The sequence below is a fragment of the Styela clava genome, chromosome 1 (assembly GCF_964204865.1).
Source record: "Styela clava chromosome 1, kaStyClav1.hap1.2, whole genome shotgun sequence".
Lineage (NCBI taxonomy): Eukaryota > Metazoa > Chordata > Ascidiacea > Stolidobranchia > Styelidae > Styela > Styela clava.
In genome coordinates this window covers 25,758,656-25,786,502 of record NC_135250.1, presented here as the reverse complement: position 1 = coordinate 25,786,502, position 27,847 = coordinate 25,758,656, and the positions used below count along the sequence as shown (strand labels likewise).

Below are 27,847 nucleotides of genomic sequence, written 5' to 3'. Positions count from 1 at the left end.
AGTCTTCATTCAAAATTCATAGTAAACTTTGATTTATTGGATTTCTGTTTAAAACGGAATATTCAAAGTTGCTGACTTTCAGCGCTCTAAAGATGTATCAAATAGTTAATGAGGAGATAGGAAAAACAAATACAAAAAATGTACACACATTGGTACACACAAAATGTACACACATTGGTCTCTTTCGCGTCAAATAAATCACAGATTGTACTGATATTAAAAATATTATCGACTTGAATGTGCTATGTTACGGTAATGCATCGGGTGTCAAAGTTACTGTTTGCTTATGTATCGCACAGAAAAAGGTTTGAAGTATTTCCTGTAATGGAAAGTGAACAAGGTAAGGAAAGATACACTTATATTGCAATCCGTCCCAAGCTTGGTAATGCCTCAAATATCATCACAAATATTTCCATTACGCATAAAAGGTTAATTTTTGCTCAATATCTGCCGTATTGCTTTGTGATCAAGTATGCACTAGATTTCAATACCTTATTTGTAAGAGGGACTTTGCAGAAGCGGTATTTCGAAAATACACCTAGTGCAAAGATGAGAGCCAGTCTTATATTCAAGATCACGTTATGCGCACTTGCAATCAGTCTATCATGTGGACTCGGCAATCAGCAACAAGTGTGCCAGCGAATATGTGCATTGTTCCTGACGCCAGATAGTCCTGTGACGTCACATGGGAACCAAACTACACAAGGCAGACCCGGTAAACGCGGCGCCCAAGGGTTCAAAGGTGATAAGGGGGATATTGGACCAAAAGGAACCGTTGATTACGAGAGGGTTGATGACATTATTGAAGCAAAAATTTCAGCAGGTAACTACGATTAAAATAGTTTTACTGAGAATAAACTAAGTTTTCATTTGGGAAATTTTTTTGTTTACGATAAAACCGCTTATATGTTGCCTACGCCTTATCCCGTTCCCTTATTATAATTCGTGAAGACAGAGCTGAGAGTCAAAAATTTAAAACCCGGTTCTCTTTTGTATGGAACTCACTAAAATGTGCTCTTATTTCAGAAAAACATTACGATGTAGGTCCCTACGTACGCTACATTGATACCCTTCACATATAAATCTAATTTATGGGCCAACGCCAAATATAGCCCTAGTCGTCAGCTCAGAACGGAATCGCCCATATCACGATATTTCAAAACTTCATAACCTCTAGGAAGATTCTTCAATTCTTTTCGGCCGGAAAATTTCAATCATACAACATGTGATCACTACCGTGTCTTACACTAACAGCGAGAAATTAGCCTCGATGTTCCCGTTGGAACCTTATAATCACGCCGTGATCAAATATATTAATTTGGTCATTCATTAACGTCCCATATTTGGATAACAAACGTATACTATATAACATGACCTTTTTCGGATAATATATTTCTTTATGCTCGATCAAGACTAGTTTTTCTTCGAGATATGTTCGATCAAGTTTCGATCGAGTGTAGGGCTATGGTAGAGTGACTCACTCTACGTTGAAACCTCTACCGATGGAAACTAAAAACCCATATATGAATCTCTGCTGACTCTATATCCAAAAGAGTGTGATAATACTTTCTGTTATTTTTTAAGCTACCGAATCTATGAATACCAGAATTGACAAAATGTCGGAAATGATGGATCAAATGAACAGAACTATCAGCATGTTGGTGAAACGAAATTCAGGTTATTTTGAAACAAGCATGTAATGTATCACACACAAAGTGCTTTGGATGAACTCTGTATTAGCAGTCACTCGAAAGCTATTTAACTGCTATTTGGAAACATGCGTGACCCTAAGCAGGAGATAACATATTTAATCGTCGATGTCCATATCAGAAAATCTTAGCTAATAGTTAGTTTATCAAATCGTAAATATGATTGGGTCCGAAAATATGAGTTACACGCAATTGTATGTCATTTATAAATCCTCGGTATGTATTTATGTGCATAAATTTTATATATACAACAAAAGTATTCTGGAATTCTAAATAATTGTCATGAAAAACTCAGGTCCAAACTAAACAATTTGAATTTGAAGTCAAATCTTGTGATGGCAAGAAAATAAAGCAAGTTAGAACCTTGAAAAGTATAAAAAAAAACTTTCGACTTTGATTAACGGTATGCGCTCCCCATCAAAACTGATGTCAGTTCTGTTCAATATTCCGATTACATTTGCAACTTTGTATACACATTCAGAAGTCTGTGCTGCACTTTTTTACAACGGCAAATGCTTTCAAGCCATCTTATACGACGAAAAAGGCGTAACCTTTTTAGATGCTACCAATATGTGCGAGTCAAATGGTTGGGAACTCGCTAATATTTACTCTGAAAACCACTACAATCTTGTGATTGAATATCTTCGCCAAAAATCACGAGATATTTTCATTTGGCTTGGGATGTCGCACGATCCAAATGTAAGTATTATAATACCTGTAAATGGGCAGTAAATGTTGGGCAGACTTGACTCATTGACTCGGTACGAGTCAAGTTTTTCAATGACTCGAGCTATCTGAGAGAAATGATTCGGATTGAATTCGACTAACCATCAACATGACATGTACTGAGACTCGAACAGAAATTTTGACGAATCTTGGAAATGGAGAAAAAATGGATTTACCCTTCCAATTAGTTGCAATTACATTGAAAATATAAAAAAAATTCACAACCTCAATGGATCAATAATTTGTCTTCTAAACAAATTTAAAATCATGTACGGTTTAAGACTGGTCACAAATAGTTACATGCGGTCTGCTGAATTGTACTTGATTCTTAAAAATGTTCCAAAGCTATCACCGCCAAAATTGTGTGCCTATGTTTGCGCATTTCTATTTTGTTAACATTTACATTTTTTGCAGACAGGAAACACCTTTCTTTCGAATGGGAACCCTGCACCCTATACGATGTGGCACCGCGGTTATCCGATAAATCTTAATGGTCAAGATTTGATTGGTTTAGTTGTAAACATGAACCCTAAAACAGACCGACAAGGGTTGCACACTGCAGATCATGGATGGCACCGCTTAGGGGCCCTTTGTGAATATTAAGTGTTGCAAGAACGGGATTGTTTAATCATCAATAATAAGTTCATTTCTAATCTATCGAGTCATTGACAAACTTGCTATGAATTGGTCTCTAATACAAGACTCACTTTACGAAGCATTTGAATCGAGATTAGCCTCCATCTTGACTCTGACCAACAGTAATGTTGTAAGACGGTATACGTTCATTAGACTTTTTCTTTGACAAAAGTATTCCACAACAGCAATCATTTGCGGCTATATTCACTGCATCCTGCTTTTGTTATTATTTCTCAAGCTGTAACTATGTAATAAAAACTTATCATGCTTGTAATGTTAATCGTTTTACGTGTGGTAGACCATGGGTTTAGCGGTTCCTGACCTTTTTCTGAAACGACCCAATTTGAAAAAAAATTGTGAAATCATGAACGGCAAATAATGCTTTTTTCATATAAATAAAATTGCTAACTTAAAAAAGTTATTCTATCAAATTAAAGATTTCTGCTGCACACTAACACAAATGTATTTCTGTAGCGATTCGTCCGACCAAAGTCAGACTTCCTAAGACAAGCAGTTTACAAAAATAAAAAAATTATTTCAAATATTACTTAAGTGGAATGTTTTTGATAAAAGAAAATAAGATTTTCAGACCAGCCAACTTCGGGTCGCGACCCATACGATGGCAAACACTGGTGTATGCTAGTGTTTATATATCGCCATAATGAGTTAAAACTGAGACACATGCAACTAGAGCCGGGGATTCGTTAAAAATTTAAAATAAACTACTTCCAACTTCGGATTGTATGAAATTTCGACTCATGTAGGCTTCAAAAAACTTCGAAGGAATCTAAGCCGCCCTAAATAGTATATTAAAGACGGGTTATTAAACTACATGTGTTTTAAGTCTCCGTAATTTTTTTTTTATCATAATTGAACATTCCGCAAGTGAAATTTTAACGAATTCAGAAATCCTGACTCCGGAGCTCCATGAAAACATGCCAAACTCCGACCTCACAGTCCTGTGCGGAACAACCCAAACCTTCCTTCCATAGTGTCGATCAGTACGCTACTGGTAACCTTTACGTGCTCGTTTCAAAATGCGTAAGAGAAAACGTATGCTCGTTTTCATCTTAGTTTCGATTGTCATTAGCAAAAGTGGGATTCAGCGGGTTTGCGTAATTCGTATATACTTGTTTTAGATGTTAGACGACAACAGCAAATGAGTAAATTGCATCGCCTCTGACGGCTAACGTTGTATTTTGAAACGGCGCTCCGGAAGTATTCGTACCAATATGGCTTACAACCTGAACCCTAACCTGGTACACATACTAAGTTCAGGTTGTGCGCCATCTTGGTACACATACTTCGGAAGCACCTGTGAAAGTTTTATATAATATTTATGTAAAGCTATGTTAGTATGGCTTACGTTGCCGCATAATTGCATTTTCTGAGTGAGGGAACACCTGTCAGTGTGTTCGATACAAAAATGATCCGTTCTTACAATTTTAAATTCCACCATCGGTTTCAACAATACTTTGACAATATGAAAAGACAAGTGCATTATTTCGTTTGTATTACGTATTTCAATTACAATAGGAACAGGTTAACACAGTTAGACAGTATAGAGCGGACAGGCCAAGAGAGAACTAAACATCTTTCATATGTCAGTGACAGCGGTTATCAACAAGGGTTCCGAAACATTTTTGTGTTCCGTCAGTGCAGCCCAGAAGTTCCGCAGGTTCACATTCAAATCTAAGAGTCGTTATTATTATGTGTATATTGTTTGATTATAAACAAACACCTTTTGATAAAATTCTGTTCAACAACTTTTAAGTTTGCTTTATATATTTATATTAGACAATCCAGAATATAAAAGATAATTAAATTTCCCAAGTCTCAGGAATGTTTCATTAGACCACCGCGCCACCAAATAAGGTTAAAAATCACTAATCGCTAGACTCGTGCTATGATCGGCACAAACATAAATACGTCACAGGTACGTAGAATTACATAACAACCAATCCAAACTTGACACATCATAATTTGTTGCAGCAAAAAATTGTAATTAGAAAGTTTGAGGAAAAGACTAGTAAACGGAGTTCGGAAAATAAAGTTGACAATTGTAACTTTACGTTATAAAAATATTAAATTTCCGAATTAGTTGAAAGTAAATTCGCCATTTTAAAGAGCGGAAAAATTATTTGATTCAGATTTATTATCAAAAGCGGCATTTTCGTGTAGAGTATTATTTCGTTTTTCGGCAGTCACACCTTTTCTTTGTGCACCACGCCCATAACACACCCACAAAACAATTAGTAATATTAAAATCACGCCAAGAATAAGACAAACACTAAACATGGCATAAATTGCGGTATCGGCCTGAGTTGGCGATAGGGAAAGTCCAAGACCTTCCCCGATAGGTGGAATCGGGTCTGGACACTGGTCAGTGGGAGAAATCGATGAAATTGTAGAATAAATCGGTGTTGTTGTTGCAGGAACAGGAACTAAAAAAATTTGTAATGAAATTTGTAGAATTTGTAGAATTTATGTTTTTATGAAAATCCTAAATAATTGTTCTTTTTTCGAAAAACACTAAGAAATTTACTTACTAAAAAAATTCTTGAAACAATTCTATTGTTTATACTTATTTTATAAGATTTAATATTATACATCAACTAATTATTTAAAAGTTACTCACGCCTCCTAGATGAATTCAAGGTATAGTATTATGTTTACTACTTTTCTAGTATACTTGCTATTTTTTAATGTCCCCCTAAAAGTGAAACGATTCCTAGAAATTTTCCAATGGATTGTCCAGTTATATTTGTGTGTCTATTGCTCGTCTAGAGCTTGTCAGATGGAGTCTAGATTACACGAAACTAATTGAGAAAGTGTGGTGAGGGAACTTGGAACGTACAAATATTCGGCTAATTCTACCTTTTCAATCAAGGCCTATTTCTTATATATGCCAGGGAAGAAATCAACTTAAAATCATAAAAGTTGAAGTAACGATAGAAAAATATGTCGGTAACAAACCTTTAGGAAACTGAGGAACAACCTGGCTCCATAAATTGTTTTTTTCGATGTTATAATCAGTTGGATTGCTCAATGGCTGAATAAGATTTGAATTCATTTCCAAATAAGATTTTCTTTCATTTGTATATTCTGTCCAAGTGTTTGATGAAAATGCGTTGTTTGGGTTTCTGAATCACAGAAAATGAAAAGTTTAATTTCATTGTTTTTCAAATTTCTCTCCTAATAAGGGTCTTGAAAAGCATTCGTTGAAAAATACTCAGCCAGGATAATTTCATTTCAACAGGACATCTTGCATGAGGGGGTGGACATGGGCATACAAGTCTAAATGATTAACCTATGATGTCAAATATTTTCACCTCATAATTTAATCACTAAAATTGGTGCTCTCGTAGTATTTGTACTAAGACGGCGCACAGCCAGAACATAGTATGTGTACCAAGTTAGGGAAAGTAGGTTGTGCGCCAACTTGGTACTAATACTGCGGGAGCGCCCTAAAATTTTTATTGAGTAAAAATTTCGCTGAAATTGAAAAATGGAAGCCACTGAAAATGAAATTCAACCTTACCCTCCCCATGCAAAACTAGTCCAATATCCCATCATTGCCAAACTGAATTCTCTGTCACTGTCCGAAAACTTCGAAGGTTGTGTGAAGGGTAAACCAAACGTGTATATGACGTCATCACCATGACGTCCTCCAAGCCATGCAGGTAACAAAGAAGTGTCCAATAATGCAAGAGGTCGAGTAAGAACGTATTGATAGAGAGATCCGATCCTGAAATGGAAAATAGTATTTGTAAAAGTATCGGTAAACAAATCATAAAGCAGAGATTCACAAGCAGGGTCCTGTGACCGATCCATGAGCCCATGGAATAGGTACCGTATTTGCTCGTTTTGTAGCCCGGGCCCATATTTTTTTAACCAAACTCACTAACCAGGCCCTTATTCAAACCGGCCCTTATTCAAGCACGGGCGCTTGTTATTTTTTAAGTAAATGCTATCAATGCTATCTGTTATGTAATTGGACGCCTAAGGCGTGAGTGTTATCTACCTGGGTTAAAATTCAACAGCGATGTGACAAAAGCGCTTCTTATTTTCTATTGTTCTCTACCACTGAAAAATCAGCATTTACATCGGGCGGGTATTCAAGCACCGGCTCTTATATATTTTTATGTTCTGTTCACACGGGCGGCTGTTCAAACGGGCCCTTATTCGAGATCGGGCGGTAAAACGAGCATTTACAGTATGCTACGAAAAAAAATAAAGTTCATCTAATTTATATAAAAACTGCGCCGCCAGTTGATAGAGCTAAGTGACAATAAAAAAATGACACCAAGTTTGCGAAAAACGGTCAAGAAATAACGGAGATATCGGTATTTTAGTACCGCCCGAGAGGCCAATTTTTTTCATAAGGTTAGCAATACGCTGACTGGAAGATGGTAAGACCGATAAATAACAAGTTTTATCTCCGCTATTTTTGAAGATAAACGAACAAAATTTGGACTGAAAAGATATTGTGAACATAAAATCCTAATGAAACAAAAATCACAAATATTTTTAAAAAAATAAGCTGTATTCTAATTAAATTATGTAAGAAAGGTCTCTGAACTTCACATAACCTCTGGTCGGCAACGGCCCTATCCAGTACGCTAGTTCACGCATACACGACAATCGACTGATTTAGCGCTTTTCATATCCGACCTTATTTAATGAACAATTTATTTACCATTCAATATCCCTTAAAGAATCCGGATCTGTAACGGCAGCGCGATTAATTAAGTGAACGGGTTATCGAAACTGCCAGTTCATTAAAGCGCTGCTCGTTTCGTATAAATTCTCACGTGAGGCAGTGTAGCTGACAATCCTTAGGCTTCAGTTCACAGTTTATGGTGTATCAAGATGAAAGACGACTTGTTAGAAAGAGTACTATTTTGTACATTCTCTAAGGTCGGTGCGGCTCCTTGTATACAATGTGGAAATTCTAAATATGTTAACTCGTAAGAAATTAACCGCGTCTAGTGAAACACAAAACGAGAGAAATTGTTGCGAGGGAAAATGTTGGCGTTCAATCGATAATCTATGCGCCATGACAGACTCGGGCTAAGATCATATTACCATTGCCTTGAATTATTTTGTACAGTTTCGTGAAACGTCTGGAAATTATCTTTTTTTAATAAAAATTTTATCGAATATTATAAAAAAAAAACACATATTATTCACTAATCTCTCGATATGTGTCGAATCTATGGAATATCGGGACTATTTCAGAATTTTATTCTGGCAACTGTCATCGAGGTCGTCGGAAGATCGTCGCAAAGCAGTGCTGCAGTTGTGCATATTAGTTTGACAGTGGTTCGTTGCAGGTAATAATTAACGATGTTCTGATTAAACAAACTTCATAAAAATTGGCAAGTATGAAGTTAAGAAAGAAATACACGTGTCCATATAAATTTTATTAGTGTCCATAGACAATATCATTAACCTGCAGTACGTATAAGTGAGCGTAATTTTTAGAAGCTCCGAATGTTGGGAAATTTATGCGCTAATGAAATAATTCAAATACCAGGACATAGTCGTGTATATTATCTACGTAGTGTCAAAATTTCATGAAATTCCGAGCTACTGTAGGCAATCCGTAGTCGTTTTTTATCAGCGGTATTCCGACACGGAGTAACGGTACCTAGCAGACGTGATGCGTATATTTTTGGCGCGAAAAAGCGCGTTTTGTAACATTTCTACATAGAGCAGTTGAAGTGGGTCCACAATGCTACGCAAAAACTGATTTTACTTTTACAAGAAAATTCCCCGTTCTTCCTAGTTCCATTACTTTATAAGGTTATTGCTCGCGAGGTTTTGGCTTTGTTGAGCGTGAATTGTTTGAACATAAATTGTTTGAGTTTTTGACAACATGATTTTCCCCTAATCCCATTTAACCAATTCACCATAAATTCATCTTCAACGAATATTTCCATACCGGTGAACAAGTGGTCGTTCAACATATGATTAAGCCAACCTATCGACTTTTATTTCCCCCATGATAAATATGAAAACTCTAATCTGTCCATGCGAAATTTGAGCGCACTATTGTCTTCTGACATATCTATCGAAACATAATAAATTCATCTTACCCTGACTCTAATTTTGCTTCCAAACTTCTTGATGAATCAACAGCAAACATGAAATCAGTAAAATATTTGACGGAAGATTCAAATTCAACATTTTCTGTTTCATCCCAGTTTGTATATTCATGTGTAAGTGTGTTGTATAACTCAGGAGACCATTGGTCAATTTCTCCACCAATCAGAAATCGATATGTGTCTTTTATAGCGGTTTGAAGGAAAGTGCCTTCTGATTGTGATCTGCCTACTGAATCCGGATATGCAGCCTGAATAACAACATTATTAACTCAAGTTGAAAATCTTCGTTATTTAATTATACAGTTTGGTTAAGAAATGAGCGCAAAAAATGAAAATTTGTCAAAGTTGGGTCATAATTAAATCTATCATTTGAATAGTTTTATGGTGTAATCTAGTTTTTATAACAGATTGTTGCAAGAAAAAGCGTTTTCTAAATGTAATCTGCCTACTGAATAATAATATCCATCATGAATCGATATATTTTGGCCCGTGGCCCCTGCAGGATCGAGTGCGGAGATACGTCAAGCAACAATGCGCCAGAGAAAAAAAAATTGATCGCGAAATAGCTATGAAATCTATGGCTTAATTCTATTCAACCCTAGATATTGTAATAATAATTCGATACTTCATAATCGAACGCATTCGAACCGGCGTGGGCCAGAATGGCCTTTGGCAGAAACGTCTGTATGTCGAATATTTCACTTTGAGCGTAATATTTTTGAATATTTTTGTAGAAAACAATATGCTATAAAAACGATAAAATTTTCAAAATTGTTTTTAAACAGAGCCGGGTTTGGAGAGAATATGTGTAAATAGTCATGAAATCAAGAAAAATTGTTCTGAATAATATAAGCATGATTCACCTTCAAATATCTGAAGAATTCGTGACTAGTTGTTCCAGTCATAAAATCGGTCTCCGATTCTGAAAATAATTGCGTCATATTGACGTCATCTGGAATGATATCACCATCAGTTGTAAATCTCCAAGTGCCCCATGCATTGCTGACGTCATCAGAGTTTGACGTCACTGGTTTCAGGGGGATTGATTGGACGATATTATTTGCGTCCAGATTACGTAAGCAATCTAATGTTTCAGCCTCGTTTTCAAAGTTTCCGCAATTGCTTGATTCTGCCACTGATTTAGCGATGTTTCTACATTGATCTGGATTACAGAAAACCCAGGGTGAGAATATTGATCCACTTTGACTGATCGATCTTTTTACGTGGGATCTTGTAGATGGTAATATTGCCTGTCAAAGAAAAGAATAGAATTAAATTGATATTTATCAGAGGGAGAGGAAAGTGGATAAGATGGCCTAATTATATGGCAAACTACAGCCTCAAATCCAGTTATCAGTCCATTCAGAGTACGAGAATAATTAACCTGTTATTCATGTCAAATTCATGGGCTTGATATTGGAAAAAACCGTAACTGACCAGAGGTTTTGTGACTCACCCTACGATGACAGGGCGTCCAATAATCCTTTTACATATAATTATCCTCCACAAGATTCTAACCGTGAAGTGTAATGGCAAGTGAGAGGATTTTGAAACAATTCCCAAATAGTGGCTGAGATGATGGCCGAGTGGTTCAAGCGTTTGTCTTGGCCGTGTTAGCATCGCAGTTTATACACAGCTTGGATTCAAAATTCACCACCTCCGGGGTGTAATAAATCGGGTAGACAATGCAGAACCGGAAAAATTTCGATCCTTCAAAAATAATAACCCCTTACATATTGTTGGATATCAGTGGTATCAGCTTGTACGGGCCCTTTTCGGACTAATCTGAGTGAATAGCTTCGTATCAAAAAAAAAATGAATTATTATTTTCAACAAGGAAACTTACCAATAACTCTGCTGCTGCACTTCCGGATCCTTGTCCAATCAACGTCAATTTCTCCGAATCCGCGGCAAAATTACCAGCATTTTCAGTTGCCCATAGCAATGCTTGTCGAAGATCAGAAAGTCCGTAATTTCCTTTCATTACGTCATTTTCAGTTGTTAAAAATCCAAGTGCTCCGAGTCTAAAATTCGGTCGAATTATCACGACTCCTCCGAAACTTGCAATGTATGATGGATCTAGGGTGTTGTATCCGGAGTTCCATCCGGGACTCTCTCCACCACTCCAAAAACTGCCAGCATACTTTCCGGGATCTTCTCCGTTAGCATCGCCATGAATCCACATCATTACAGGTGTCGATGTCGTATTTGCTGGAATAAAAAATTAAACATTTTCAACATTTTGTATTTACACAGCATGTTGAATAGATTCTAATGAGTAGTCCAAATAACTGGCTAACTAATACCTGACTGGTAACCGGACTACAGGCCGTGTTTCGCCATATGACTAAGCCGTCTTAACATCTTTGTTCTTTTGCAAGATAAACATATATATCTTATTCTATCCTAAGCTGTAATATTTTTTATGAAAATTTAAATTGTTCCAATTAGTGGCCCTGAGAAAATAACCTAAGATAATACTTGTGAAGTACTGAGCCATGCCTGACATTCATAAAAAAAAATTGCGGCATCTTCTTGGGTATGACTGCTCAGCCTTTCCTCTCTCTGTCTCAGGATAAGTATGAATAATAATGATAAATATTTTCCTGTGAATACTCACTACCAATCAATCCAGTTGGCATAAAAACATCCAAATAAAGACAATCTTCATCACCGATCATATTTCCGTCAGATGTTGTTTGAAGACAAGGAGGTTTTGGAATGTTTGCTTCAAGTATGTTTGTCCATGCTGTAGAATTAGATCAAGTTAGAATCATTTTTAAGAACTGATGATTTTGAAAATTTTAGAAGTCGGCCATGCAAAAAATGACACTAAAATTTGGTATGTTGGACGAGCGAACCCATTTGTGACTTGTGGCCGAAGTATTGTAAATATTTGCAGAATCGAATTTTATTTAGAATGTAAATCACTTTATGTAAAGATGCATCAGATTAGATTTAGTTTAGGAACTAATGATTCGGAAAGATTTGTGGAGTCGCCCATGAAATAGTGTGGTCAAAACTTGTTATGATGGACGGATATATACGTTCTTAAGTCGTTTTGTGGATATTCGTAATGAATTACTCTTTACGGATTTAAATTATTTGTTTAACTATGAATGTATTTGAGAGATTCATTTTGGATATTGTGATAACAAAATAATTTCAAAAATTTTACGTCTACGTCTTTCATTAAAGCAACAAAATTGTATCAAGATCCTATAAAATGATCTGAAGATTGTTATGAAATTTTAGATCTATGTTTGTTAATATGATGGGTTTTTTATGCTGAACTCCCATACAACTACTTTCATTGACTTTAATAAGAAGGATTAAAGGTTATAAATCCGATCCAACTTACGATCAGCTTTTTCTGCTTTAGCAAATCTTCTGTTTCCAACCGGGGGTTTTGCGAATGGAATTCCAAGGAAAACATGAACGTCATACATTTCATTCTTATTTCTCATTCCACGAATTCTTCCTCCACTCGTCATTACTAAAGGATTGTCCGGGTCAGTTACAGGAGCGGCAGGAGTTGTTGTCTAGAGATACAGAAGAAACTGTGTTATTACTATTTCAAATATGTATTTTACAGATGGATCAGCTGGCTGGGGTGATCAATGGTTTCGGTAACAGGCAAATGTAGTCAAATGTATCTTCCAAACAACTTCCAGCTACTAAGAAATTTGAATGTCGTTCGGACTACCAACTCATGATTAAGAAAATTGTTTGAACTTTCGTGTGAATTTGAGAACTTTACTAACGCATCAAATATGATGTTGATGTTAATGTGCCCTCCTTCAGGGCCAAAATAGACATAAAACTTTCACGTAAAATCTTGATTTTGCTATGAATTTCACTTCATATGTTTTTCAATCTATTTCAACACATAGCGCATACACAGATTCGAAAGGAAAAAAATCTTACTTCCACAATTTCAATTTCACAAAAGTCAGCTTCAGCAATTAGATGTTCATTCCAGAAAGCATTTTCAGTCGGAAGTAAATTTTGCATCATCATCGTTTTGTTACTAAGATCAAGTTGAATGTAATTCTTCGCTGAAGATGCAGGTCGTGACCCCTTGTAGTTTCCCCAATTTACTTCCGGTTCAGGGTCAATAGAATATCCTGTATTAGGATTCCTGAAGTCGAAAATAGTTTAGAATAATAGCAAAGTATCAAAGTTAGGCAATAAAAAACATACAGAGCTCGTGTTTATTTACATCCATTAATCTTGAGTTTCATATTGTATTTCTTTACACATAAATATATTTTTTACAAAGTGGTTTCTGGGAACAAGCCATCAAACATATATAAATATATATATATATCATAGCTTGGTCTTCTTATGATATGTTCCAAACCCTCACTTTAAGTGAGACTCTGTATGAATGTCTACCATGTTTTTAAAAGGCCATATTTCACTTCGAATGAGGTACAGAACTACTTACGTTGATCAGAATTTATAGCCTAAATGTTTATACAACGTTTTTTACGCTCCACTTTAAACAGGGTTCTGCATAAGCATCAGCTGATATGTGGTAGGCTGCTATTCTTGGGTGGCGGACATGGAGTTTTAACCCAAATTTTGAACCTGCAATTCTGACATAGTTGAGTCCAGTGCATTAACCACATCGCCCGATTGGGACCTAAAACTTTGGCACAGCCTGACTAATGCAATAATGCACTAATATAGAAGATTAAAATACAAATTAGTTGTACTATATTCATAATACAATAAAGCATACATTTGGTAAGTAGTTTTAAAAGACCTCAAACCTACCCTGTCTTCGCAAAATTGCTCCAATACTGAATTATTCTTCTGCTCAAATCTTTGACTTCTTCTGGTTGTGTGACATCATCAATGACATCACCGAATACAAAAGAATACTCCGCAGAATGAGCAGCGCCAGCCCATGACGGAAATCCATAAAAATCTGGCCTAAAAAATAACAGCAGGGGTAAATTCCAAATGTTGACTAAGTAATAAATAATAAATAAAATTCATTAAAGATATTTAATTGTGTAAATTAGAAATTTAAATAGCCTACCAGACCTTTTCTAATGAAATCTTAATTTATCAGTTTTTTAATTGACTGAAAGACAAGGATATGACATCTTTTTTATCCTTGGGTAGATGGAAGCCGATAAACGGCCTCTCGTCCAGTTACTAGTTCATGTCTGGTATGGTCTTATTTAGCCAGTTATTTGATTCAGATGCGAGGAATTCATGGTGAAAGAGGTCGTAACCCACCAGCGTTACGTGACTAAAAAAAACTAGGAAGAGTCAAAGAATACTAACCTGTCATGGGGATACGTGAAATAATAGAAATAAACTTCGGCTCCGAGTTGAATATGATCATCTGCAATTTGTAACGCAGGACCGATGTATCGTTCTTGACCAAATAAATTCGTTAAATGAATTTGCATTTTCTGAAAAAGGGAAAAAATTACGATTCAGGATGAAAAATTAAGGATGAAAAATGACCAAGAAAGAAGAGAGAGGAAGGAAAGTAACCTGTTCATCCTGAAAGAAATTCAAATCATCGTAATCAGCATATTGTTGATCTATTAAACTTGTTCTCCAACCATAAGTTGCTTCCAACCATTTATTGATGACTTCATGGAATTTCTCTTCATTATTAATTGTTTGTACATCTCCCCATCTTACACTCCCATCTCCGTTGTTTGCACCTGAGGAATTATTAATTAATTAAAGTGAATAACAAAAAAACATGGTGATATTTAACATTATATCTAGCTTCGAATGTTACCATTAAGTATAAAATAATGCACAAACATCGGAACATATGGTTATGTATTACGCTGTGCTTAAAATGATGTCTCAAAAATGTCATAGCAATAGCCTCACACTTGATTGACTTGTTCTACACCTGGGTAGAATCTAATATATATTCTACTGAGTTTACAATGTTGCTGTTAGCATGAACTTTTGTAATCATACTAATTCTTGTGCCTAATTGTTACTGATACCTACTACATTAGAACAACTTTTGTAATCATACTAATTCTTGTGCCTAATTGTTACTGATACCTACTACATTAGAACAACTTTTGTAATCATACTAATTCTTGTGCCTAATTGTTACTGATACCTACTACATTAGAACAACTTTTGTAATCATACTAATTCTTGTGCCTAATTGTTACTGATACTTACTACATTAGAACATATTCACATGTATATAACTCAGAAATGCCTAATTTAGCTGTCGTCCGCGGTGTCTCAAAAAGGTACCACTTGTACCACCCGTACCACTTGCACCCCATTTGCTTTGCATTCGTTCCACACTAGTAGAATATTTCCTTCGAACTGCATTTGTTCCACTTGTATCTCACACTCACCCCGCTTCTTTGGGTTGATATACATATATAACGTTGGGCAAATGGTTATGATAAGCGTATGAAGCTATCCGTGATGTGCAAGTACATTTGCCACGAGTGAGATAAGTGCGATACGACAACTTTGAGACATTTGCCACCTAATATCATTTGTAATTTGACTCCGCCACAAGCCATAGAAGTCAGTGTAGCTCTAATGAAAGTTGAATGAAATATCAAACTACTCGAGTAGAGTCAAACGGCTTTCCATTAAGGCACGCCTGAAAATATGTCGCACTTTGGATATCTCCACGGATTCTAAGGTTTTCAACCTTTTCAAAAATATTTATATGCCAAAGAGTCGCTGGTATCCTCCTCGTTGCAAATTGGTTCACTAAACCACTAGTTTGATACGGTTTCCCCCGTCAGTCTACATTTAATATTGTTGAAGAATTGTCAAAATAAAAAATATTTACCAATAATATAATTCCAATTTTTGACTTGGTCTTCGGTGGCAAGCTCTCGTGGATGATTTGGAATAAATTCTCCATCAATTGTTGGAAGATAACTTAGTCCTGTGGAAGATTGAAAAGCCAGCAACGATGCTGCGTCAAGATTACGTAAACAATTGACTATGACATCATTTCCGGAACTGACGTCACAAGTTGCCGCCTGCGCTAAGCTGAAAGAGAAGGATCATAAATATTATCACGTATTGTAATGTTGACAAACCTTTCAATCGTGCATTCAGATTAAACTTGGAACTGTGAACTGTATACTTGTTTGAAGTGATCAGAGAAAACTCCATAAAAATACAAATCTGAACGATACAAATGTACGATTTCTAAAAAAATAGGGTTTTGATCCCGAACATCCTCCCCCTTTTGCGCTTTTCGGTATTGCAACTTATACGTGTCGTGTTACCATGCCAACCATCTCATCCAGGGTTTAATATATTGGGTAGGCAATGCCGATCCGGAAAGATTCCGGATACCAGAAATATTAGCTCCTTACATACCAGTGAGTCTCGTCCTCGTTCGGAACGAAGTTCGTGAAGGGGCAAAGTTTCAAAAATATTTGGAATCCAAACCTGACAGTTTTATCGAGTTGTTTCATGTCGTCATACGGAAGAATCGCAGAACTTTCAATAACCGCTTTATTTATTCCTAGATTCACGTTAGTTGGACTCAGTGATTGAAGCAAAACACTCTGACCTCCTGCTGAGTTCCCAAATAATGTGATTTTATCTGGACAGAAAAAGATGCAAAAATAGTGTGAATTACTTATTACCCTACCATAAAAGGTCTAAAAGGAAAAAAAAAAATAGAAGAAAAATCAATTTTCATATTATTGAGAAAACTGGTGGTTATTTGGTTTAATTTCCCCAAATTTTCCATTTGTTTTCCAATTTTACTTTATTTAACAAGCTAATACTCTAATATAAGTTAGTACGTCATATCTACAGGTATTACAAAATCGCGCATTACCTGAGCAGCTCATTCAGACCCAAATTTTACTGCCCTGCCTGTCTATCCAAGCAAAAATGTGTCTGAGCGTCTTCTCAAATTCCAATGGTTACACCATCTCGCTGATTGGTCAATGTTACGGAAATCGATGCTCGAGGCAACATTCATTAGTATAAGTAGAAAAAAGACTTTAAAATTCATCTGGCAATATGTAACCACATTTACCTGGATCACCACCAAAATTTCCGATGTTATCTTTCACCCAATTCAAAGCCATTTGTTGATCAAACAATCCATAATTTCCTCGAGAATATTCATCATCAGTCGTTAAGAATCCAAAACTTCCAAGTCTGTAGTTGAAATTAATCACAATGACGTCACCAAGTGCAGCGAGGGTGTCACCTGCAAAAGATACAGAAGCGCTCAAGAAGTATGTGTACCAATATGAAGGTAACCAATTTTGTTCGCCTACTCTACATCAAGTTGTGTAAAGGGACTGAAACCTATGGACAGGGGGATAATTCACTTGGCCAACACAGGCAGTCCCCGAACTCGTGATAGAACTACAATAAGAAAAATCGGAATAAAATTATGGCATAACCCCAACATGGTACACATACTACGGGAGTATCGAATCGAATGTCACAATACCAAAGTAATATTTGATATGGAGACCCGTGATCATGTCCTTTGCAGTAAATTGATTAGGAACGGATTTGATTGAGCCAAAAGTTCTTTAGCAATTCCGTGACAACTTCCAAACAACAAATTAATAGTGTCAGTAGTGAATTTAAGCATCTGCACCTTTTTCACACAGACAGATTTTTATTAGAATTTAAAATAGTTAGTTTCAAATAGCTCGACAACAGTTTCCTTTCTCCATACGCCGAGGTGGAAACAAAAAAATAGCCTCGTTAAGCAAAAACGTTTTGAATAAACGAGTGATATATTCCGAACGAAAGCAGACACTACTTTTGCGTAGAATTAATTTAACGATCATACATTTGATGAACAGCGTTATTATCTAAATAGATTTTTAGAATAGATTTATTCTGGTACGCGATATAGCATGGCCATCTATGGAGTCATAAAAGACACTTTCATTGTTGAATACTGATATTTTAGAGGGTTCAGTACAGTACAACAACATGAAAAACGTCAATTTAGCATGATTCATAGTTCCAACATCAAATCTAAAAATACTCAACGATCAATACTCTTGAATCTCCATTTACCTTTCAATTTTTCCATCCCGTTACCAATTTGATATCCACCACCATGAATCCAGATCATAACTGGCAACCCTGCTGTCGTATCAGCAGTAACATTGACTTGAGGAACATATACGCATAAATACAAACAATCCTCGCTCATTGTTTCATCCAAGACTGAATTTTGTGGACAAATTTTTTGATAACTTGTTGCATTCAGATTGCCAGACCATTCGTCAGGTTTTTGTGGTTTTGAAAATCGTAAGTTACCTGAAATAAAAATAAATTGGATTGAAAATATTGTCATGGAATAGAAAAAAAACACCTGAGCAACTTTGGTTTTTCCAAAAACGTGCTCAACTAAGTTATTACAACTAAGCACCGACTACTAAAACGTGAGACTGGAATAATGCTGCTGAAATCACAATGAAACATAAAGCACTTGATTTGGTTTACTCGAAGGAAAAACAATAGACTCTTCTCACAAAACATGGGCTTAGCAAGCAATGCAAATACTATATTAATACATGATCTGTCTCTCTGTCTCTTCTATCTAAAAAATTATTGTTCATTTCTTCTTTACCCATAGGTGGTTTAGCATATGGAATCCCAAGATATCTTTCAATTATCTTTCCATTAGACTCATATTCATATCCTTGTACGCATCCACTTTCTGTAGCTCGTATAAGAGGATCTGATGGACATGATACTGCTTTAGGCTGAATCTGAAAGCATTAATGACAAAGTCTCATAAATATTTAATATGGAAGGGTAGGACTGCAAAGAGATAAACGACAACGTACTATTAATTTATGTAATAGCCATGTTTCACATATTTAAAATTGGGATTAAAAAAATAACTGTCATAAAACTGTAAAATTTAAATTTTCATGTTTGCATATATAATCAAAATGAACTTATCCATTCCTAATGTTTTTACATGATCAAGATCGTTGTGGTCAATTAATGACAATATTTTATATTTTGGACCTGTTAAGGCCAGGATGAAAACTTAAGGTCGGTAATTTGCGGTCGATATAATATATTGATAAAATATTGAATATTAAAATACCATCACTTAAGTAAAATATTACAAATAAACGCTTGCTTATTTCTGAAATAATCATCGTAATTTATAATAGAAGAGTGTATTACTGTTCTAATAAAACTTACCTTAATATCAGTTTTTTCAATATTTGTCGTCGAATCGGAAATCTTAGATTTTGAATTATCAGCTGGGCATGAACCAAGAGGAAGAGTCCAAATATCTTTTAATAAATCTGTCCAGAATTCTACGATCTCTCCTCTGGATAAAAAAAAGAATATAAGAATGCAAACAATAAAACAAGGCTAAAATAATTGTAACCCGGGCAAAGTTACCGGCGATCACTGTAATGTCAAGTTCTGCTGGAACTCTATAGAACAGTTGTTCTCACACTTTGAATCCGCGTCCCTTCTTTAGAATTTGTCAAGTCTCGCGCCCACCTCAAAAATAACTAGCTAGCAAAAAGCTACAAATAACAGATAATGGGGCGAAAGTTGTTTTTTATTAAAAACACCCTGAAAATACGTGGATGGAACGTGAATATCCAAAATAAAGAAATGTTAATATTCAAAATAAGGCGGGCAAGATCAAATCTAACAAATATTTTTTTATTTAATTAGCTTCACTCCCTGTCAAAAAAAATTGTCTTCGCCCCCTTTGTTGGGCGCGACCCACCGTTTGAAAACGTTGTACGACGCCAGTCAGTAAACGCCTATTATCGCCAGACTTGAAGCAGTTTAAATATCAGATATTAGATGAAAATTTCAATTTTTCTTCAGTGAGAAGAATTATTAATTTTCCGACAACCGTCTTGTAAAATAATCATCTCTAATTTTTCTGCAATTTGAATATGATTTTACTGTAAAATGACTAGTATTTTAGCGTTATTGTGTATAGCTTTAATAGTATGTTGTACATATATTATACATTTTCAGTTTCACAATATTTTACCTGTAATTACTTAAAATATGAGGATATTTATCTGGTTCCGATGCAGTGCTGGAGTTGAGTTCAAGAGCATATTTTCTAACAGAAGTAAATTCAGGCCACTCTGCAAATATGTCGCCTTGGTTTGGATAATTCGGATTTCTGAGATAAAATAACAATATTAAAAATAATAAGGTTACAGCGTTTTTAAAGTTATATCGCCCTCATATCTATGTTTATTTTATGTCAATCCCTCAAGTACTTATCACCACTTATTTTTAATCAACCCATATTTCAAGTATCAGGTGGTTTCTACCAGAATTATTCATATAATATTTCCCTGATGAAGTCTGTATATACGTTCGGAAAAATGACCAAACTATATCTTTTTCTTCTATCAGTTGTGCATGCATTATCATGTATATTCGAATTATATACATTTTAGGATAGGTTCTCCCTAGGTCTCCACAAGCTGTGCGTCCACTTATTAAAATACTGAATAATTTTTAATTATAAAGCAGCAAATACACATAAGTCTCTAAATAAAGTAATTTTAGTTTACTAAAAAACACTAATTTGTAATGTAACAATTATTTATTTCTATTTATTTTCATTGTTTTGTGGGGCTTCCGTAACTGTTAGTTGAACTTTTCACGGGCTCCATAACACCAGTTTGAGAACCCCTGAGACTTGGACAATGGGGTATGTATCAATATAATCTATATATATATATATACGGTATTTGAATTTCAAATCAGCGGTTGACACTTCTTACCCACTCCAAGCAAAATTAGTCCAATAAGTCATGATAGCTTTGCTTAGTGTTAACTCTTCGTCTGTAAAGTTTCTGCGCTGTGAAATGTGATAAAACAGAGTTATAGACAGAATTGAAGAAACTCAATATGAGAGAGATAGGGAGAGAGAGATTAGACGCGAAAAAGAGAGAGTTGAAAAACAAGAGAAAATAAGAGAAATGAGACAATTAGGGCGGTAACGAGGCAGAATGAGAGACTCGAAAAAAAAGAGAAAGAAATGGGAAAATGAGAAACGAGAACGCAAGAACGAAATAAAAAGCCAAAAACGAAAGAATGGCGAGAAGGAGAAAACAGGAACATATAAGGCAAATAAAATTCGTGTTTCGGCATTTCGAGTCTGCATTCAAAGCGAGGAATACCTATTAAGAATAGCTGATATTCAATTTGATTTAACTTAATTATGAAATATATAAACAAAATTTTTAATCAGGCACTTTGCGTACGGCAACTATCTTTTCATTTTTGCATAGCTTACCCAATCGGGACGGATCCCAGGACTGACTAGAGGGGAGCAGCCAAAATGTACCGTTTTTCAAAACCGTTTTTTAAAACTACAATATCGCAAGTTAGGAGATATGAATCTGATCAAAAAGCATTCCTGTGCAAGGTTTACGCAAAGTCACGTAAAAAACACGAACCTTCAAAAGCAAAAAGGTCGAATAATAAAGCAACTATTACGTCATTGCACAGCTCAAAATAGAAAAAATTGAAGAAAAAGAGTAAGTATAAAGTACATACAGAATTCAGAAAATGAAGTTATAGATATCCACATTACCCGATAATCATGACCGAATACATATTCTAATTCAGCCATATGATCAGCCTCCATCCATTCTGGCCAGATTTGTATATTTGATTTTTGACTGAATCTGTACATGTATGTTCTGCCAGTACTGTAGAAAAATTATGCATTTTCATTGGTAAACTTAATTATGCACAAAATCGTTTGGGGCCATATCGTATTTATTACTAGTAATTGATTAGTGGCAGTCGTCGGTCTTTGTCGCAAGACATTTATCCCACAACATTACAAATTGATTGGCAAAAATATGGACCTATCTAATCCCTTCTTTCACGCCACAAGTGATTAACCTATGTTACAACTCGATAACTCATGCCTTCCACCTTTATCTACAAGACTATACTTACCCATTGGCTAACAATCTTTCATTTGCTGTCCAATAAGTTGGGGTGGCGAACATTGAGTCAGTGTACATGTCAACGATGGCAAGTTTCGGCCATAATGTGTCTGTGGCGGGTTCTGTTATAAGGATAATTAATTTTGGTGAACATAATAGACATATTTTGACAACAATCAGATAATTATGGAGTAGCTACTGAAAAGATCAATTGCATTGAAATAGTCGTGCAGTCGCAGATATTCAATTATTTTCTAACTACCCCCCAAAATATGAGATGATTAAAGCAGTATTTTTCAACGTTTGAAATGGTCCCGGAGTTCCATTAGGCCTACAATAGGTTCTTAAAAAAGGTCATTAATAACAATTAATAGAAGGATTTTTGAAATAGGCTCGGGGTTTCAATGGGGCTTACAGTAGGTGCCAAGTATCAATTACAAATTGAAAAGAGAGGAGATTTATGCTTAAGGTTGAACCAAGGTTTGGAAGTGATATTGGACAATCCGATAAATAGGCACCACGAGGAGAATTAATGAGGCCATTGACATATTTATTGCATCGTTGACAATAATAAATCAATTTTATGATATCCGAAATATTTATTGAAGGTTTTGTGAGCCTAAGATTTAAAAATGGACATTACCGTTAGTGCAAATCAAAATTTCAAACTTACTTTCCCAATCAATATACTTGAATGAAATAGCTTCTGACACATGATCTGGTACATGAGGTGCAATTTTTGTGGATGCCAGTCTAACGTCAGCATGAGACATCGGTAAACCTGATATAAGTATAACATACTTGAACTGAATTAAGGCCAATACAAGCACGAGTTGCATTTTGCAAAAATTCAGCTTGAGTCGTACCGTTATAAAAAATAAAAAATTAAGTTTCATTGGGAGAATCTCGACGTATGATTGCGAGAGATGATCGTACTTGTGAGTTAAAATTTCACCTAGGTTTTTGTTGGTTTACACAAAATTTATCGGTGAGCTATGAAATCAAGGTTATGTGCACTCACTCAGAATCAGAATACGTGATTTCTGATGAACGTTACGGGCGGCTACTGAAGTGCCAAAAGCAACACTGACAATATAAATAAATGTAGAGGTAAATTATTGGCTGGTAAATGCCAATCGACCCGATACTTGAAGTAGCACAGGTAATACGTTCAGGAAAGCAGCTATGAATTAGGTTATTCCACATAACTGGCGAATCCTCCCATATCAAGTTATTTATTCCTAGCTATTGATTATAAATTTTGCTTACTTTCAACATTTATAGTCGGAGAATCAAACGAGGCGAACAAATGTCCATCCATGCTGTTATGTCCAAGTAAGAAATCTTTATCTTTTGACCACTGGAGCGTATTGATCGGATCTTCTGGTATAAAATAACCGTCCACAACTCCAGCCCAAGCTGAGTAGATGAAACCCTGGATAGCAAGAATATAAAAAAGTATAAATACTGAGACTTGAGAGACAAGTTGCGAACAACCACTGACATTCTGTTAAAAATACCGAAAGCAAAGAAATATAAAAGTTTGATCCAATCGAGGATCCGAATTCTCAACTAAATAAGTAGGTGTACTCATAAATAAGCTGGAAGAATTCACTGATCACAATAATTACTAGTGCGATCGAATAAAAATAGGGCCGGGTCTTTTACTGAAAAAGAATATTTGCTTGATTCATAAATCTTCCATATTTGACTATGTTTTCTTCACCAACTATACAGTGTACGTAAAAAGCGTCTGCGATTGTTGATTTAGTCTCACGGCAAAGTTGAAACCAAATTTTCGAACTTATTCATCATTATTAATATGAATTAATTTATTAAGGTTTTATTGCATGGGCGATAAATGATAAACAATTTATGATTGTATTTGGTTTCATATGGAAGAAAGAACAATTGCCCATGGGAGGGAAAAGCAACAACAAGCGATACTTACGCAGAGTAAAAACTGTTTCTAATTACATTAATTACATATATTATATGTATTAAATTAAATTGCTTTCTAGAAAGCAAAGGTAATAGCCTGCGATACTTGAGCTAAAACGTTTTTTCCACAATTTTTGAATTTCAGATTCCAGATTTGAATCAACTCACCCCATGTTCCAGAGGATCATCCATATCGCTCGCCACCACCAAGTCATTCAACGGTTTATTTTGCAGGCATTTCACAAGCAATTTGTAATTATCTGTTGGACATCCGACTCTTTCCGAAAGTTTCCGAGCCCAATATAAAGGATTTCGAACAAAAGACCATTGTGCCGGCACAACTCCACTTTCAGCGATTCCGCGCCTGAATAGATTAGCACTCACTGGTGACATCATGTGGTAGGATACAGATGCAGCTCCCGCAGATTCACCTGTGGAATTAAATGATTGAACACGAATTGAACATATTGATCGTTTTGTCATTTTGTATTCATATTCTGAATTCTTGTTGCTACTGGACCAATTGCTTTGAAATTTTCAATGGTTGAAGATTGCATTTTCTGCTAGAAGTATATTCGCTATTGATTTTGTTTATTTTAAACATTTCGGTAGGCTCTGAGAGGTTCGTTTTTGTGCGCGCGATGACGTCATCAAAATTAAAAATCGCGCACTTTATTTAGGTTCCGCGATCTGGTTGTCAGGCGAATTCATGAAGGCCTTTGCGCTATTAATGAGATATCTTTATTGGGGCTGTGTATTTTAGTCAGGAGCCGCTCGACAATTCCGACCTGCTTTCGACGTATTAATATTTTGACTAGCTCGCTTGCTAACAACATAAGATAAGAAAGTTTAGAAGTCGGCGAAACACGAATTAGTGTCAGGACTTTCAGATTAGGTCGGATATGAAAACAGATGATTCAACTATAGTTTATTTAGTGCTTTGATGTCGCTAGCCTGATGAATATATAATTTACCGAATATAGTAACTTGTTGAGGATCTCCGCCAAAGTTAGCAATATTATCTTGGATCCATTGTAAAGCAGCAACTTGATCTAACAATCCTGCGTTTCCAGGAGCATTTCCATCTTGTGTACTGAGGAAACCTAAACAAAGTAAATGCAAATGAGATATTTCCAAGTTTCAAAGAGATGTCTAAAAATGAAGTGTTTCATTTGGCTAGCGGTTGTTATCTTCTTAGCACACTTGTAGGCCAATTTCTGCCATTCATTCCAATTGCCACACTTGCTTTTCTTTTTATCGCATTTGTAGGACAAGCGGGGCAAATGTGGGGCAGTTGGGACAAGTTTGGGATACGTTAGGCATGTGTGAGACAAGGTGTGGTCAAATGGGACAAGTGTGTGGCAAGTAGGTCAAGTGTGGGACGAGTGTGAGACAATAGAGGACATGTATGTGACAAGTGGTATAAGTGTGAGGCAAGCACACTACATGTTTCAGACAATCGTCCATGAAGCTCCACGGTGCCTCAAGTGTTCGAAGAAATTTGAACTTGTAATCAATAAAATGTGAAATCTAATTAATTCTAATTTCTAATAAGCTATAACATATCAGCAAAGATTAAAGAGAGCAATGCTTCTGTGCTCATTCGTAAGTAGATTTAGACTATTTACCAAGAGCTCCGAGTCTGTAGTTCAATGAAACACCAATAACTTGTCCTTGATTTGATATTTTTTCTAAATTATACATAAACAATGGGCCAGTAGATCTCCCGAGTTTAAAAGCTCCTCCGTATATCCAAACCATAACTGGCAACAGTCGATCTCTTGTTGCTGAAATAATATCAATTTCATTATTAAGTTAATTTAGGAATAAATAGTCGTATAGATTGACGAAAATAACAGGATTATTTTTGTGTCACCTCAATTTATTTTGGAGAGTTTTATTTGAGCAACCATAGCTTATAAAACATGATAAACAAAGTGCAAAATATTTTTTATCTCGTGTCGTTTCAGACTCAATTAAATTAATTGTTTTGTGTATCCAGAAACAATTTATCGTTGGAGTTTATGAGTATTGAGTATTTATTTGTTAAAAATATACGTGAGTGGTAGTGTAGTGCATCATCTTGAATATGTGGTATTTTCTTTATTTAGTTATGTTTAATAAAAAATATCTTGACCGTTTAAAAAATAAAGGCGTTATACCAATTTGGTATAATATACCCATGTTGTCACAATCTAATCGTGGATGCAAATCGTGGATTCAAACCGCATGTAATAAACCCCATGGTGTAATAAATCGGACAAGAATGAGCCAGGTATATTCCACTATTCTTACCAGTGGCTACTTGCACAGAGTTTTTCTCGTTATATAAAAAGCACTAGGCCCTATATTGTTTCACATTGTCAAAAGTTAGGTTATCGCCTTTCTTTTTTGACAAAAACGTACCATTTATTCCACCAGGCACCCAAACATTGAGAAACAAGCAATCTTCTTTTCCCCAAGTTCCATTCCTTGCTGCTGTAACCATAGCACAACCGTTCAACCACTCTATCTCAGAGTTTTTTCCATCTGCTTTCAAAATTCCTTGCCATCCAGGGTGCGGTTCTGGACGCATAAATCTGGAAGGGAAGATCAAATATTGTATCTTAAAGACATCTTTCATCATATCACAAATCAATATATGCTACATACACGTACACCAACTATCCACACAAATGCGTAGTGAATTGGGTAAGCAACACCAAAGCGGAATTATTTTGGTCGTTACAAAAATGGTAGTATCTAAGATATCGTTAGATATCAGTGGGTGATTAGGAGCAAATTGCGCGATTGGGCGTCGTCCAAAAAATACGTGTTTGATTATGGTAATTATATTGACTGTCATTAAAATGTCCTAAAAGATAATCTTCAAAAAAATTGACGGGCAATACAATACTGGTAATATGATTACTTCTTGCAGCTGATGCAGTGATGAGAATTATATCATGGATTCACAAGAAATGACAGTCCAGATTATTATAATTATCATATCGTTTTTATAATAACAAACAATTGCCTACTAACACTATAAGAAATTAAACTTGGTCATTTGGTCGTAATTATTACCGTTCATCATACCATGCTTTTGAAAAGACATTGGTCCTAGTAATCGATGGGAATTGATGTCTAAGAGATGGGGGTTCCTACTAACAAGACATTTATGATATTCGGAACATAATATTCGGACGAAAAGCTATCTGCAAAACTCAAATTTTTCAATGTTTTCTTACCTTAATTTTCCAACAGGAGGTTTAGCATAAGGAATCCTCATAAATCTATCCGTGATATAATCCTCTGTTCTAATACGAAGTCCTTGGACCTGTCCTTTGTTTGTTTCAACTACTGGCTGAACTTGTTCTGAAACAGTTTCATTTGATGGTGGAGGATCGGGATGTGAGACGGAATCCTGGCGAAGAAGAATTATTAATATTTTTAACGTGTCACGACGACCCAGTTTAGTCTGAAGTCTGGATTCAAATTTTGGCACGTTTTTACTGATATGACGGGCTTGTCCATGAGATAGACCGTTCCATCCCGTGGTCATTAACGCATGTTCCATTTCATCTAGATATTGGAAGGTAAAAAGTATAAAAACCAAGGGTAGCCCTGACGTTTTCATTGGGCCTGCCATGTGACTGACTATCCCATGTTCAAGCCTGTATAACGGAGTTTAGGGAAGGGCGTATTTTCCACCGCGTTGTAGTTGGAGTCGAAACTTTAGATTCTCCGTAGTTGAAATTTTAAATTTTTGAACGGTAATGAATGCAGGTAAAATTTTCGA

At 35.6% G+C, this 27,847-nt stretch overlaps 2 protein-coding genes across 4 annotated transcripts in view; one reads left to right on the top strand and one right to left on the bottom strand.

Annotated features, from left to right (window-relative positions):
- Positions 1-506: 506 nt before the first annotated feature.
- Positions 507-3,345, top strand: LOC144422870 (uncharacterized). Of its 2 annotated transcripts, none has more exons than XM_078112795.1 (4): positions 507-823; positions 1,585-1,677; positions 2,269-2,408; positions 2,850-3,345. In XM_078112795.1, the coding sequence occupies exons 1-4, from the start codon at positions 550-552 to the stop codon at positions 3,036-3,038; spliced, it is 696 nt and encodes a 231-aa protein (XP_077968921.1). In that variant the 5' UTR covers positions 507-549; the 3' UTR covers positions 3,039-3,345. The 2 variants fall into 2 exon arrangements, with proteins under 2 accessions (XP_077968921.1, XP_077968918.1); XM_078112792.1 differs by having other exon boundaries at positions 527-823; positions 2,191-2,408.
- A 1,222-nt stretch (positions 3,346-4,567) lies between these two features.
- The window catches only part of LOC120335134 (uncharacterized), a 31,091-nt gene continuing 7,811 nt past the window's right edge, over positions 4,568-27,847 (bottom strand). For both annotated transcript variants that reach the window (XM_078112787.1, XM_078112789.1), the window contains exons 8-36: positions 27,297-27,472; positions 26,473-26,645; positions 25,695-25,853; positions 25,041-25,169; positions 24,235-24,497; positions 23,395-23,560; positions 22,799-22,906; positions 22,136-22,247; positions 21,762-21,879; positions 20,947-21,023; positions 20,196-20,333; positions 19,373-19,505; positions 18,783-18,924; positions 18,224-18,469; positions 17,214-17,390; positions 16,613-16,769; positions 15,999-16,204; positions 14,699-14,874; positions 14,483-14,613; positions 13,964-14,122; positions 13,109-13,322; positions 12,543-12,723; positions 11,802-11,930; positions 11,028-11,392; positions 10,045-10,431; positions 9,173-9,429; positions 6,613-6,819; positions 6,048-6,214; positions 4,568-5,515 (exon numbers count right to left, since the gene is read on the bottom strand). In XM_078112787.1, the coding sequence (XP_077968913.1) occupies positions 5,193-5,515; positions 6,048-6,214; positions 6,613-6,819; positions 9,173-9,429; positions 10,045-10,431; positions 11,028-11,392; positions 11,802-11,930; positions 12,543-12,723; positions 13,109-13,322; positions 13,964-14,122; positions 14,483-14,613; positions 14,699-14,874; positions 15,999-16,204; positions 16,613-16,769; positions 17,214-17,390; positions 18,224-18,469; positions 18,783-18,924; positions 19,373-19,505; positions 20,196-20,333; positions 20,947-21,023; positions 21,762-21,879; positions 22,136-22,247; positions 22,799-22,906; positions 23,395-23,560; positions 24,235-24,497; positions 25,041-25,169; positions 25,695-25,853; positions 26,473-26,645; positions 27,297-27,472 (5,376 nt within the window). In that variant the 3' untranslated portion in view covers positions 4,568-5,192. The remainder of the gene's footprint in view (positions 5,516-6,047; positions 6,215-6,612; positions 6,820-9,172; positions 9,430-10,044; positions 10,432-11,027; positions 11,393-11,801; positions 11,931-12,542; positions 12,724-13,108; positions 13,323-13,963; positions 14,123-14,482; positions 14,614-14,698; positions 14,875-15,998; positions 16,205-16,612; positions 16,770-17,213; positions 17,391-18,223; positions 18,470-18,782; positions 18,925-19,372; positions 19,506-20,195; positions 20,334-20,946; positions 21,024-21,761; positions 21,880-22,135; positions 22,248-22,798; positions 22,907-23,394; positions 23,561-24,234; positions 24,498-25,040; positions 25,170-25,694; positions 25,854-26,472; positions 26,646-27,296; positions 27,473-27,847) is intronic.

Coding starts and splice junctions, on each gene's coding strand:
- LOC144422870 (XM_078112792.1), top strand. CDS start 550: ATGAGAGCCAGTCTTATATTCAAGATCACGTTATGCGCACTTGCAATC. Junction 824..1,584: donor TGAAGCAAAAATTTCAGCAG/GTAACTACGATT, acceptor TTATTTTTTAAG/CTACCGAATCTATGAATACC. Junction 2,409..2,849: donor GGATGTCGCACGATCCAAAT/GTAAGTATTATA, acceptor CATTTTTTGCAG/ACAGGAAACACCTTTCTTTC.